Source organism: Xiphophorus couchianus, chromosome 13, assembly GCF_001444195.1.
Source record: "Xiphophorus couchianus chromosome 13, X_couchianus-1.0, whole genome shotgun sequence".
Lineage (NCBI taxonomy): Eukaryota > Metazoa > Chordata > Actinopteri > Cyprinodontiformes > Poeciliidae > Xiphophorus > Xiphophorus couchianus.
Genome location: NC_040240.1, coordinates 24,165,112 through 24,178,907, shown reverse-complemented (window position 1 = coordinate 24,178,907; position 13,796 = coordinate 24,165,112). Strand labels below are relative to the sequence as shown.

General features: G+C 38.3%; 1 protein-coding gene across 2 annotated transcripts in view; it reads right to left on the bottom strand.

Annotated features, from left to right (window-relative positions):
- The window catches only part of erf (Ets2 repressor factor), a 40,626-nt gene extending 27,487 nt beyond the window's left edge, over positions 1-13,139 (bottom strand). The window contains exons 1-2 of one of the 2 annotated variants that reach the window (XM_028036412.1): positions 13,005-13,139; positions 12,508-12,648 (exon numbers count right to left, since the gene is read on the bottom strand). In XM_028036412.1, the coding sequence (XP_027892213.1) occupies positions 12,508-12,529 (22 nt within the window). In that variant the 5' untranslated portion in view covers positions 12,530-12,648; positions 13,005-13,139. Of the gene's footprint in view, positions 1-12,507 lie in introns of both variants that reach the window. The other variant, XM_028036411.1, reaches the window with a different exon arrangement.
- Positions 13,140-13,796: the final 657 nt, after the last annotated feature.

The following is a 13,796-nucleotide window of genomic DNA, read 5'->3' as shown; positions in this document are numbered from 1 at the left end:
AAATTAGTAGTATTTATGGCATTTATAAACAGTGAAAACACATGAGACTGGTGTGATCTGGGAAACACGACTCTGTGGTGGGCAGGACGATGGAAAACTTGAAGGATAGATTATCGGGAGCAGGAGATTTCAAGGAGCTGCTCTTCATGCAGCCTGTTGATGGTTTAGCCAATAATTTCTCAAACAAATTCACATCAAACTGGGGCTCGAGCTAACAATTATTTTTAGTAATCGATTATTTTAGGAGTGAAATAATTAATCAGATAAATTGTGATTACTGAAATAATCTTTTTTATAAGAAAATCATCATTTTACTGCGTAAAATGCAGTTACACAAAATTCACTTAATTTACACTTAATCATCTGTAACAAAGATAAATCTGCAGCTAAACAAAACCAAAATGTGAAAAACATCAATACAGTGCAGGCTAATCTGTTTATTTTTGAGATAAGCTGATTAATAGTTGGACAGAAAAAGTTGCGTGATAGATTCTTTTAAAACCTTTTTTCACAGCCAAAGATTGATTATTAATTTAGCTGATCATCCGATTAATCGTTTCAGCCCTCGATCAAATATCCATAAACAGCCTGTGGGTGAAGGAAAAGCCCCGTCCTGAAGGTGTTGTGGGAAAAAAGCCAGACTAAAGTGCTGTTAATCATCTGATGCATGTTCTTCGTGTCTGATTAACATCATCAGTCAGTGTTTGTGGGAAGTTTTGTTGATTGGATCCATCTGGCCTCTCAAGCATTCCTGACTAATAGTTTTCAAGCCACTCCTAAACAAAAGCACCTCATCAGCTCCACATGCAGCGGGTCATCACTTCTGCAGTTTCATCAAGACTGTAACATGAATATTTGTTTTCCCGCCAGACGGCTGCGGTTCTGCCCCTGCCACTCTCTGGCGTTGGTTTGTGTAATTTATCTGCCATTTGAGACTTATAGAACAATCACAGCGACAGTGATCCGCTCTGGAGAAATGAGTCTGAACTTCTGAAAAACTTTAAAAAACGAGTGTCAGCAGACACGGGACTTTCAACATATGTGACGTCTGGGAGCGTTAGTCAGCCTTTCCTCAGAGGAAAAAGTCGCCGCAGTCTTAATTCCTCCATTACATTAAATCTGGATCTTCCAGTCTGCAGACAAAGTGGCTCGCTCCGTTTGTAAAAACATGAAAGATTGGAGGCACGACGGCGTCACCGCAGGGAGATGGCAGCCCAAACGAGCGCAACACGCTCACGAGCTGCAGTGAGAAAATTAAAAGAGTGTGTGTGTGTGTAATACAAGACATATATCGGCCGTTTTCATGGCACGTGGGGGGTCCAGACCCGTAATAAAAGGAGCATGCTCAGAGTGGGCGAGGAGAATGAGTGGGAGTCTAAGAGATTAACGGGTTTTATGTTATGATTCTCGCTCATTCATCACTGTCACCGACTGGTGTTCACACAAACTACACAGACAGAAAATAAGTCAGATTATTAAAAAACGACTAAAGTTTGCTCTTTAAACTAAGCTACATCTTAAATGTTATTTAACTGTTATTTTTATTAAGGTTTGGGTCGAAATCAGGTTGGTCTGTGTGCTGCAGGTGATTAAGCAACAAAGCTCATCATTCATTCTTATAGCCATTACATTTAATGGTCTTTTTTTACTACGTTATGAAACAATTTTTAACATTTTATATGACTTTCCCCCAGTTATTATACATCTGTGCTTAATTACAGTCTCCTACCTGCTAATATAGTACGTTTTGATCAAATTTGAGACCTTTCAAGGTTGTCTCATGTGCATATTGTTCTTGATATAAAATGTTTCTTTTATGCCCTTGAGTGTAGAAAAAAAACATCATTTTACTAGTAATACATGGTAGACCTCAAAGGCATTTTACTTACTTAGGAAAACATTTTCAAAAACCCAGAAAAACACATAATTAAATGTATAAACCAAGTAATAAACAGCCCTTCTATTTCTTTTCTGGTAGATTTTCTATTGCGCCTTAGACCAAAAAAGGAATCGGATTACAGACGCATCAAACATTTTATGGCCAATTTGTGATTTCAGATTTTCTGAAATACAGATTGGAATATCTCATTAAAATCGATAAATGTCATTGATTTATAGATGCCAACATTTTCCTAATCAGCATGTTTTTAAATCACAGATCAAAGTAGGAAACTGAAGATAAAACAGAAATTTTGCCCCTGAAGTTGCTCTCTCTTTTAGTCTAAATGAACAGTAGCAGCTCAGGCCATATAGGGCTTCACATTATTTTCAAAATCGTCAATGTCAAAGGTGAAAAAATGTATTGTTAGTATGACCTGTTAGCATTTAGCTAAACTCAGTTTCCAATATTTCTAGCGTTTCTCTGAATCTTTCACCATATGAGCAGCAACAAAATAAAATCCAACAAATAATACTGAGTAGATGTGGACCAACTGATGAGGACAAAACATAAATAAGATTCATAACTGAAAAGTAAAAACTAGATTTTGCAAAAGATTAAAAAGGTTCCTCCATCCGGCTCTGAGTTGGGATGTTTTGCAGCATTTTAAAGTCTATAAAATTTGTTTCCGTCTCGTCTTTAAAGTAGGCGTTTGAGCTTTAGTGGTACGGCACCTTCACACAGAGTCACAACAAACACACCACACACTGATTCCCAAGGCTGGCCCTGACGGCCATAAGAGAGAGACAAAGCTGTAGGATTCCCAGCGGAGTGATGACTGGAACAAACATGATGTGAACGCTGCTGAACGCTGATCATCACCTGTTTGCTCCGTTCCCAGCAGAGAACCACCCTCTGAACCTCTGAGGAACGTTCACACCCGACGCTAATTTGGTCCAAATCAGCTGATGAGTTTGTTAGCTTGGTTCGGTTTCTAAATCTGTTGTAACAAACCAAATTAGTTCATTTATTGGCTTGATGTGTTCAGGGTTGGAATAGCTAATGTGAATACAGGTAAGCCTGTTGCAATAAGAAATAAATCAGTTAAAGGCACGATAAATTAAAACAAGCTCAATCATTTGCATGATTCATCATTTCTCTTTGATAATGTATTCTTGCATTATTATGCCATTACCACTGACTTGAATGGTCTCAAAACAATATTATTGTTCATCGCAATAACTTCTAGGACAATTTATTGTCCAGCAAAATTTGTTATCGTTACAGGCCTATAAATGCCCGCCCCTCTTTTCTGGGTATTATTTTAGGCAACGGGAAATGAATAAAAGTGAACTTTAAACAGATTCAACACCTCAGAGGTGAAAACACTTATAAATATGCCAACCTTTCCTAAACTTTCTCTAAAAGCCAATACCAGTACCACAGACATGGCCACGATGTGTGATAATAAAACCTCCTGTTAGATTTTTCAGATATTATCCATGGTTCAGTACCAGGTGCCTGAGTTTCATGCCTCACTGGATTTCAGAAGGAGCAAAGAGCTTCAGGAGGTTCAGAAAACTCATGTTGGAGTAACTGTAACACTTCAAAAACACATCAAAACCAACAAACTTCCAGGCTTTTCAGCATTTACAGGTAGCGTGAGAGCTCCAGGTAAAAGTTTATGATTCATCTGGTTAAACTGTATTCAGAAATATCTTCTGATGAGCCGAATAAAAGACATTTAATGCAGCAGAAAAAGGAAGCATTGTGTCTTCTGTGTGTTCCTGGTTTCTTTCACCGTGTTTGATTATGAAAAATAAGTTTTTAGTTCAGCATAAAACCTGGATTTAAGAAGGGTGGCCTGCAAATCAAAAGATCCTAGATGTCAAAAGGTGTGGACAAAGTGTCTCTGTCTGCCTTGCTGGGTCGATGTCTGTCCCAAAGGGATTCAAACAGGACCTTACTGTTGACATAAAGATCAAAAATTTAATATTTCAACAGCTTTTCAGCAAAACTCTTCTTTGCAGAGTTTATTTGTGGGGTTATTAATAAAATATAGATAGTATAGATAGACAGCTGGATGTTTTCTATAGAGCAGTGGGAGCTTTAAAATGCAGGTGCAAAGCCAACAGAGGTGCAGGAAAGGCCTGGTCTGGATCAACCAAGTCCAAACAACCACAAACCGAGCCGCTGTCGCCAGTTGGCAGGTTTTCCCCCTGAGAGCCTCTTCAGGTGGTCTTCAGGCTTATCCTGCATCAATCCTAAACGCTTTCTAAATTCAACAGGTTTGTTTTTACTATCAAAGACTTTCCACTGGTGAAGTAATGCAATGCTGATGAATGGATGGAAGTCATGTCAATACTCCCATTTTATTGCGAATTAATGACACTGCCACCCACAGTGGGTCACCCTAAATACTTGGACATAACCTGGCTGGCTCCGATCTACCGCTCATGTTTGTTGGATCCAACCTCACAAACATGGTGGTGGATTTGGCTTCGACAGAAACACTGGAACTACTTTACAGAGCCATAAAGGCCAGCAAAACATCAAATCCAGCAGGGAGCGTGCACCCTGTGAAAGCCTGTGTGTTTTTATACCATATCGGGAAAACATGGATTTGTTACATTAAAAACAAGACTGAAAAATGACAACATTATAAACAAGAATATGACGAAAATACCTTAATTTCTGCATCAATTACTAAGAAAAAAAAAAGTAAAGAATCAGGACAACCTTACAATTATTGCTCCTTAAAATAGCTAAAACCACACATAGTGTTCGAGGAGTTTTGCCTCTAGTTAAACCTCAAATATTTAGTTTGGTGATCTAGATCTTAGAAAGAGTCTAAAATCTCCTGTTTCAACGGAAAACACCTCTGTGTGCAGAAGAAAAGCACGCATGCACGATGATTGTTGTTGGTTGATGTTGCACTTAGGTCCGTCGCGATATCAACTTCACGATATTGTTGGACGATAAATTGTCCCAGACGTTATTGCGATAAATGACAGTATTGTTGTTTTGAGACCATTTTCAAGTAGCAAAATAATGCAAGAACACTCTCTCTTTTATGTATTAAAAAAGTGATTAAAAGCGTCAAAACCAATTAATCAAAATTAAGGCGGTAAAGTCCCGGGCCTGATTAAAATATCTTTCCACGAGAAGCCCGGCATCCTGTCAGGCGTTTCAGAAACATTTGAGCTCCTCCTTATCTGATCGCTGAGGTGGACTGCTGGTTCCACTCGACCTGTTCTGCTGTTTTATTGGCCTCACTGGAGGTCAAATGTCACAGAGATTCACTCAGTCATAAATACTTACAGATAGGACCAAGCCAACAGGTCAGGCTGACACAGATCCTGACCACATTCTTTCACTTTACCTTTGTCGTGCAAAATAAAATACTTAGACTAATGCATTCAATCAGGCAGCAACATGGCAACCATTTTAGCTCCTTTAGGCAAGGCATTCTGAAAGCCTTCCTGTTTAGATAGATGTTTAAACGTGAAGTGAAGCGTGTAAAATCAGAGAATATCACAGCTCACTGCCTGATGTTTTCATGGCTGGAAACGTTCACTAAAGAACCGGTGTGAGAAAAGTTTACACCTCCAGTCTCTTACGGATCAGCTCAGAATAAAAGGCATTTTCAGTAACCAGAATAATACCCTGTGCTGATTATTTAGGCTTTCTAATAATTTGGAAGTCCTCTAAATTTGAAAAAAATGTAACTTTACAGGAAATATTTTTTCCATTTAATGACGACATACTTGTAAAAGTATTTTATAGTAAAGAGGTGAATATTTTCCTCTAAACGCTCTTCAGGAGCAAAGGAATAATTTCAACCATGGATGATGAGCATTTCCACTCAGATCTAAGGGATAAAGTTGATAAAGCATCCTGTGCTGAGGAGTGATGGTTATCAGATGGAGGTAAATGCAAACAGAAAGTTCACTCAACCACAGCAGCTTGTGGTTTAGTTCTGTTTCCTCAGCTGATTGAAGCTGCTGAAAGATAAAAACACAACTTAAAATAACTTCTCCTGTAGTTCAACTTCAAGTTATGAGCTACAGTGAAACAAACAGGCAGAAATAACACGCAGAAACACGAGACTAGGTGTTAATGTGTTAGGAAATCTTGTGATGGTAAATATTAGAACCTTTAGCATTTTAAGCGACGTCATTAACATAAATACAAGTTTATAACATTTGGCGAAACAAAATCTCACAATGTTTGTACTACATTTTGGTTTCCTGAAAGTACTAGCACGAAAAAACAAAAAAATACTTATTTCCATTAGAATAAAAATTTTCTGTTTGTTGGTGGTGCGCAACTACTATAACTTTACTTTAAATCAGTGTTTGTGAAACCAACTCTGGGCCTCCAGAACCGGTACGAGCCTACACCCAGCCCTGAGGAATCAGATCAGCAGGTAATCTCAGCTGGAAGCAGATAAAGAATCCCTCTTGGCTGTTGTTTTAAATTAGCATTTTATCGCTCCTCTCTACACCCAACAGCAACATTTCATTGATTATTGTCAAAACGCTTTAATTTGATTTTTTATCCACAAATTCTTTAAATTTCTCAACTTGTGATTATATCATAATGCAAATAAACTCACCTTGTTTTTATTAATTTCTAAAACAATAACAATTCTTCCACATGCAAACGTGCCAATGGGCAAGGCACTTAACTCCATGTTGCCCAACAGTCCAGCTATTAGATCATGAAAGCATCTGTTTGTTGAAACACTTTGAAATTGTTGCTTTGATTGGAAAAACACTTTAAAAAAATACATTTTTGTAATATTTAAGATTTTGGATTAATATTTCTGTTTCTTTGAAATGTTCAAACATTTTCAGAAATAAAAATGGAAACTGTTTAAGCGCTTAGTGTGAATTTTAGGCAACACTTCATTTGAAAGGGTGTGCATAAACCTGACACCTGTCACAAATTTATTACTGTTGTCATGAAGTGTCAGTTGGTAAATAACACTCTTAATGCAGAGCTGCATTAAAAGTCCTTTAAAAGTGTCATCATTTACCAAAGGATAGTTCATAACAGTAGTAAACATTCATGAAGACTCCATGTTTATGACAGTATCATATCAGTCTTATGCAAACTTCTCAAATTAAGTTTTGCCAAATTTTCTTTGTGGAAACATTATTTTGAAGTCTGACTTTATATATTTTAGTAATAAAGATGTGGGTGAAGCTGCCAAACTTTCCTGTATGTGAAATTTTATTTGTTTAGCCAGCATGGTCGTGCTTTGAGCAACCTGTTGTCTGGAGTCGGCGCTTGCTACGGGTCACAGAGCCACTGTGCATACACACTTCCAGGAAAAGAGGCCCGCCATAACATCAGGAGATGATCGAAGTGGCGCTGACCCGGGCTGCTGCTCAACAGCACATCAGAGAGGCACTGACGTCACTCTGTGGCGGTTTTTCCAGGCCCCACTTGCCCAGACTTGGCTCGCTTGCAATCAGGAATGTGATCAGGTCGACCTTTGTCGAACTAATCGCTCACAGTAACTGCATAATGGGAGGAAAAACTGGGGAAAGTACAATCTGTGAGTTTCTGTGTGGGTGTGGGGAAGAATACGTTTGGCTTTTTTCCAGTTGTCACGATTCTGCAGCTGTTGGACCAGAAAAAAAAAAAGAATTGTTTTATGGTCTGTTGTTACATCATCTGGCTGATCCTAATGAACATGACCCCAGAAATTGCAAAAACAAATTGTTTCTACTTTTAGGATTTTAAACAAATAATAAAAAATACTTCTAGATCCATTTTATGCACCAAAATTCCCTCCTGTAGAGGTCTGATAAGAAGTTGGAGAAAGGATGCATCTAAAAGTTGCAAGATCAGCTCAGGAAATGTGGAATTAAGCATCTCAGCTTTAGATCAAAGCGTATTTGTATGTCAGAACAGCCTAGTCAAAGTACAAACCCAAATCTAATTGTGAATCTGTGGCAAGGCTATAAATTTGATCCAATTCAATCTAAGGTTGAGTTATGCTTCAGTCGTAGGAGGGTTAGGGTGTAACTGGAGCTGGCTCAGTAAAGCACGCCTTCAGGGGGGCTGAATACTTCTGCTGCTTCACTTTTCAGGGTTTTTTTTGTACATTTGTTGAAGATGAAGCTTCAATTTGTTTTGACTCTACAGCTCAGCATTACTTGGTGCAGGTTGATCCAGTTTTGGGTTGTAGGTAAGCCTGTCGCAATAAATCAATTAATAACATGATGAATTAAAACAAGCTTGATCACTTACATTTGGATGATTGTTTTTCTCTTTCTACCTAAAACTGGATGATAAAAGTCTACAGCCTGGTGCTTTGGCCTCAAGTACCAGACTGAAGACCTTTATCACCAAGTTTTTGGCAGAAAGAGAGAAAAAAGAAAAATGATAAATCGTGCAATTGGAAATTATTGAGTTTGTTTTATCATGTGATTATTTGATCTATTGTTTATTGTGACAGGCTTGACCAGGACATGAATTTTATGTCATGTTGCACATCCCTGGCAGTTATATGTGATTTAGTTTTATTATTCTAGGTTAAGCCGTGAGTCTAACAACTGTAGCGGTTCATATTGGTGTTTGTTGATGTTTTTACAGACAGAGCATGTGGTTCATTAGCATGTGGTTCATTAGCCAAAACTTAAACCAGGCTTATTAGTGCTAGCTGAAACTGCCTTTCTACTTCCAGTAAACACAACTTCACTCATCAACCCATAACCAAGGGGTCTTCCTGAAGCTTGACAGTAAAAACACTTGTTTTGTTGTGACCACATCAACATCAAGTGGAGCCACGCTGCGACAGACCGCCGGCCATACACGTGTCTGCACGCCTGTGCACGCACGCAATTAAGATTCCCAGTCGTAAACAGCAGCTCACTGCTAATGTATGGCTCCTTTCACATGCAACACGCCGCAGAGCGGGCGGGCGGTCCCAGCCGGCCGCAGCTGTGACGTCTCACATGTGGAGTGTTGTTGATATAAGGAGGAACACCAGTGGAAAATTGGAGCTGGAGCTGGTGGGGCCAGACTTGTGACTTCCTGATAGGAAGACAGTGCAGGCTGACCCATATTTGTTTTGTTTAATGGAGATATTTATATCTGCAAAGGTCTGCAAGACCACAAAATGGTTTCTAAAGTAAAAACTTTGGAGTAAAAGCATCACCTGGCTTTATGAAGTTTGCAGAATTGTACTCCATTAAGTGTAGCACTACTTCAACATATTTCTACTCAAGTAAAAGTAAAAAGTAGCAACCGGGGAATTACTGAAAAAGTATTTGGTAAAAAGTCTACTCAAGTACTGAGTAACTGATCAAATTATCAATCAATTAATATTGGAAAAATTACATCAACAGACCAAAATGTAAAAATATGGAAATTTTGGTATTTTACACCAAAATGACAATAATTCATTGAAGTAATAAAAAATAGCAAAATCAGACAAAATATTTTTTTCCAATCAGTTTCTTTCAATAAAAAACTTATGAAACTTAACAAAGACTGCAGGTGTGTGAATTTTTGGTTAAAATGTGTTTGTTTTTTATTCAGTGGGTAGATAATGCAGAACTTTTACTCAAGTGAGAGTAGCAACCCTTCATAATAAAATTACTCAAGTAGAAATAAAACGTACAGTGTAGTAAAAAGTAAATTTTTTTCCAAAAAGTTACTCAACTAAATGTAACTAGTTACTACCCAACTCTGGCTTTAATCAACAGAAACTAATGTAACTGGGTTAACTTTCTCTAAGCTGCCACACAAACTCCTCTAAGCCTTTTGCAAGCTGCTACAAGCTGCACCAAACCAGAACTCGGGTCAAAAATACACAAAGGAGAGTGGCATGTGGGTTAAACTAGACGGTCTACTTTTAAAACCAAGCGGAAGTGTGACACAGCCCCTGGATGCTGGAAGTCATTAGGAGGGAATACAATGTTCAGGAGTCAGAAATAGGCGACAATGACCCGCTGGTCTGAGCCGTCCTCTAAAAATAAAGATGGAGTCACAAAAATAAGGAGGCTCAATTCAGAAAGATAAAGTTTTCACTCCTTCATGTGAAGATTGAGCTTCTTCTCGGCTTCTCCGGAGCAGTTTGGGACATAAAAAGGCACCTTCAGCAGCAACGAGATGGATGAAGCCGCGTTTCTAATTACGACGTTGTGTTGCGGTGAGGCATTCCCCTCTTTAAGCGTCTATTATGGGCTGCTGGATCCCTGCCTGCCCGAGGTCACCGCAAAGCTCTCCTGACTAAACTGAATTTAAGAGCACCTAAATGCACAATGGGGCGAAAATTATAATCATTTCAGCAAAATCGGTGGTGTCACAGAAAAATGGGAGGAATGTTAACTGTAAGAGCTGTAAGGTCTGCTTGAATCTCAGGTGAAAGGTGGCTCCTTTTTTTTAAAGCTCATCTTTCTGGAAGTGGGATTCATTTGAAAGCTTTGTAAACAAACAGGCAGCATTTTTCATTCCTCTTATTGCAACTATCTCCAAGCTTCCCTCTAGTTTCTGCAGGAGATCCTGACTAACTGCAGGATTTTCAGTCATTCAGCTGTGATTAGTTGAACTAATGCAATTTGTATGGATCAATCAAAAGCTATATAGTAATAAAAATAGGATTTCAACTTAAAACGGTAAAGTTTCATTGCAAATATAGTCATTTTGGCCCAGAAATCACACATTTGTTAGCAATAACACATCAATTCATACCCACCTTAACTACTAACATTTTTTCTAAATGCAACACATAAATTAATATGAACAAATGTAGTTATATATCCACAATTAATATTATATACCAACTTAGAGTTATTCTGGTTTGATCAAAAGCCATAATCTCCGGTATTTCATAGGAATCAGAACCAAAATAAACTGTTAAACATTGGTAAATGTGTGGGTGTGAATTGATTTTAGGCAACAGAATAGGTGGAGGATGTTCAGAAATCATATTCCTAATGACCAGAATGCTTAAAAAAATGAAAATCTGAATCAAAAACTGGATTTAAACACCCTTCATCAACCAGAGAATAAAGTTAGAGTAAGATTTTCCCCTTATCTTGGTCTGATTGCATTTAAATTAAAAAACACAGAGGACAAGTTAATATTTAATGCACTTCTATACCAAGAATGATGTGAGATAAAAATTTTGATACAATGAGAGGGAAAGCAAGGGGGAGGGGGAACAACTATTTTCAGTATTTAAAGGGAATTTTCAATGAAAAATTGGCCGGTTCTGATCTCTGGCGAACAGATCGGTGCATTTCTACTTTATAAACAAATCTCAAAGAATCTCCATATTGGTTTCATCATTTCTGAGGTTATATTGAGCCAGAGTATCCACCTTAAATGCTTTTTCGTGTAATCTGTTTGGATAGTTTTTACCCAAAGATACTAATTATTACCACTTCCTAAAGTTTCTGAAGCAACCACGTGATCGACTTCAGTTTAATATAAAATCTCCAACATAAAGTGTGCCCTTTTGTAAAGTATTAGCAGGATAATCACTTTAAATCCTCTTATGTCTCCTTCCCAACACCACTGAGTTCGAGGATTTTCACTGTAAAACTTTTTTTATGCAAACCCAAGTAAATTATGTTTGCTGGGTTTCAACTTTTCACCTTATTTTCACACAAGTTTGTAAACATCTGCAACAATCACTACTTTTATATGAATGTTTAGTATTTTAAACTAACCATTCTGCAATCAGTGGTATGAAGGGAACTCATATTTTGTTTACAGTCAGTTATAAATCTTGAATGTTTCTCAAAATTGTCACAAAGTACCTTATTGGATGTGTTTAATGTATAATTTGAAGCATTTTGCACAGATGGATGTTACATTCTAAACTATCTGAGATAATAAAAATGAAATCTCCAACATTAAATTTGCCATTTTTGGTAACTAAAACCTGAATAATAATACTGAATTCTCTTAATTCTCCTTCCCAACAACTGTTTTGCTGCTAAAGTAAATTCAATGTATTCTTAAAGATTAATTTAGTTTTAATTACTTCTTGCGCTTTTTATGACAACTGTGTTGCAGTTTGTTTTATTTTGCATTATTGACATAATTTGTGTAGTTATGTGTAACGTCTTTGTTTTTAGTCGAACAAATTGAGCATTGTCCCGGGATAACAGATGAAAAATAGCATTTTGACTATTTCTGGCGTATTATAGCAAAGTTAATTCATGTGCAGTGTCCCTACCTAATAAGTTAAATAACATTTCCGAGTAAATCAAGATTGTGTTCAAATCGCCCAAACTGTAAATAAACTTTACAGTCTGTATTTGTTTATTTAGAGATCAAACTCTACTTTAAAGTAGATTTCAGTGATGTAAATAGAGCTGTAATAGTGAACCGTGACTCCACAGTTATTGTAAATATCTAAACATGGAGGCTTGTTTTGATGCAGGAAGCCCAGCAGGTTTGGGTCATGTTGGTTCTGAGCTGGAAGCGATAGAAACTTTTTAACAGACGGATGGATCCTCCGCAGCGCCATAATTCAGTCACACTTTCCCTGGAGCTGCTGCTGCTGCTAACAGGCTAACTGCTGTCGTTTTCACCGGGAACAACAAACACCAGAGTCTGTAAAAGTTGGTTGAAGAACCACAGAAATGTCCACTCACCCGTCTCTGCCGGGGTTTTCATCTTTGTCGAAGTCTTTGGCGGCTCCCTCCGTCTCCAATCCCGTCGACGGGGAACTTCAGACGGTAGCTTTTAGCTGAGTTAGCAGCGGCTCCGCACTCCTTCCACCCCCCGGTGTTGTTCTAGCCAAAAAAAGAGCCGAGAAAAAAAACCCCGAATGGAGTTTAAAACACACGGATTCACTGTGAAAGCTGCTGGTTTAAATCAGTAAAGTTGCCCCAAAGCCTCTGGAGCTGTGGGGGAGGAGGGGGAGAAATCCAGTCCGGTCCGGCTGAATGGTGAAAGTTTGGAGGAGTCAGTCTGTGCTGCCGTTGGCCGCTTCTGGAGCAACGGAATGTGGCGAGTTTAAATTTTCACTCCTATCGCTGCAGCAGCGGCGGCGGTGTCGCATGTTGGAGTCCTCCGGGGCAGCGGCAGCATCTTCCTCCTGACAACAGCCGCGCTTCGGGGAGAAACAAAAGTACCAAAGCCAACTCACTTCTTTCTCTGTGCCCCCTCTTTTTCTCCTTTTTCCACTCAGTCACTTCGTGTTCTCTCTCCAGCACCCCCTCCTCCTTCTTACACGGCCGGGGTGTCGTGTTTCGCTCTCCTCCTGCCACACGGGGCCGCCCACGCTGACCCACACAGGGAGGGAGGGAGCGAGGAACCGAACGCCCACTCTTCAAAGATCGTCTATGATATGCCAAGCATTATGATTATTAATGAAAAGATAGAACATGTTTTGTTACAATAACCAGTTACATTCACTTGAGTAACTTTTAGGGAAAAATGTACTTTTAAAAGTATTTTTACTATGCCGTACTTTTTACTTTTACTTCCGTAATGTCATTGTGAGGTATCACTACTCTTACTTGAGTAACAGTTTCTGGACTTTCTACCCACTGTGAGTAACTTCACTGAATAAAGAACAAGCTTGTTCTAACCAAAAATTCACCAGACACAGACTCACACCTACAGTTTTTGATAAAATTTCATAAGTTCTGTATTAACAACAACAAAAAAAAGATTTGGAAAATTGTTTCTTTTGGCTGATTTTATTTCGTAGACATACTATTTATATGAATTACTCTAATTTTGTTCTTTTAAATACCAATATTTCTGCATAAGTTTTTGTTTTGGACTCTGTTGGTGTAATTTTTTAAATATTGAATACTTTATGTTTTGATCAGTTGCTCAGTACTTGAGTAGGCTTTATACCAAATAGTTTTTTTACTCTTCAGTAATATTGTGGCTGGGTACTTTTTAGTTTTACTTTGGTAAAAATATGTTG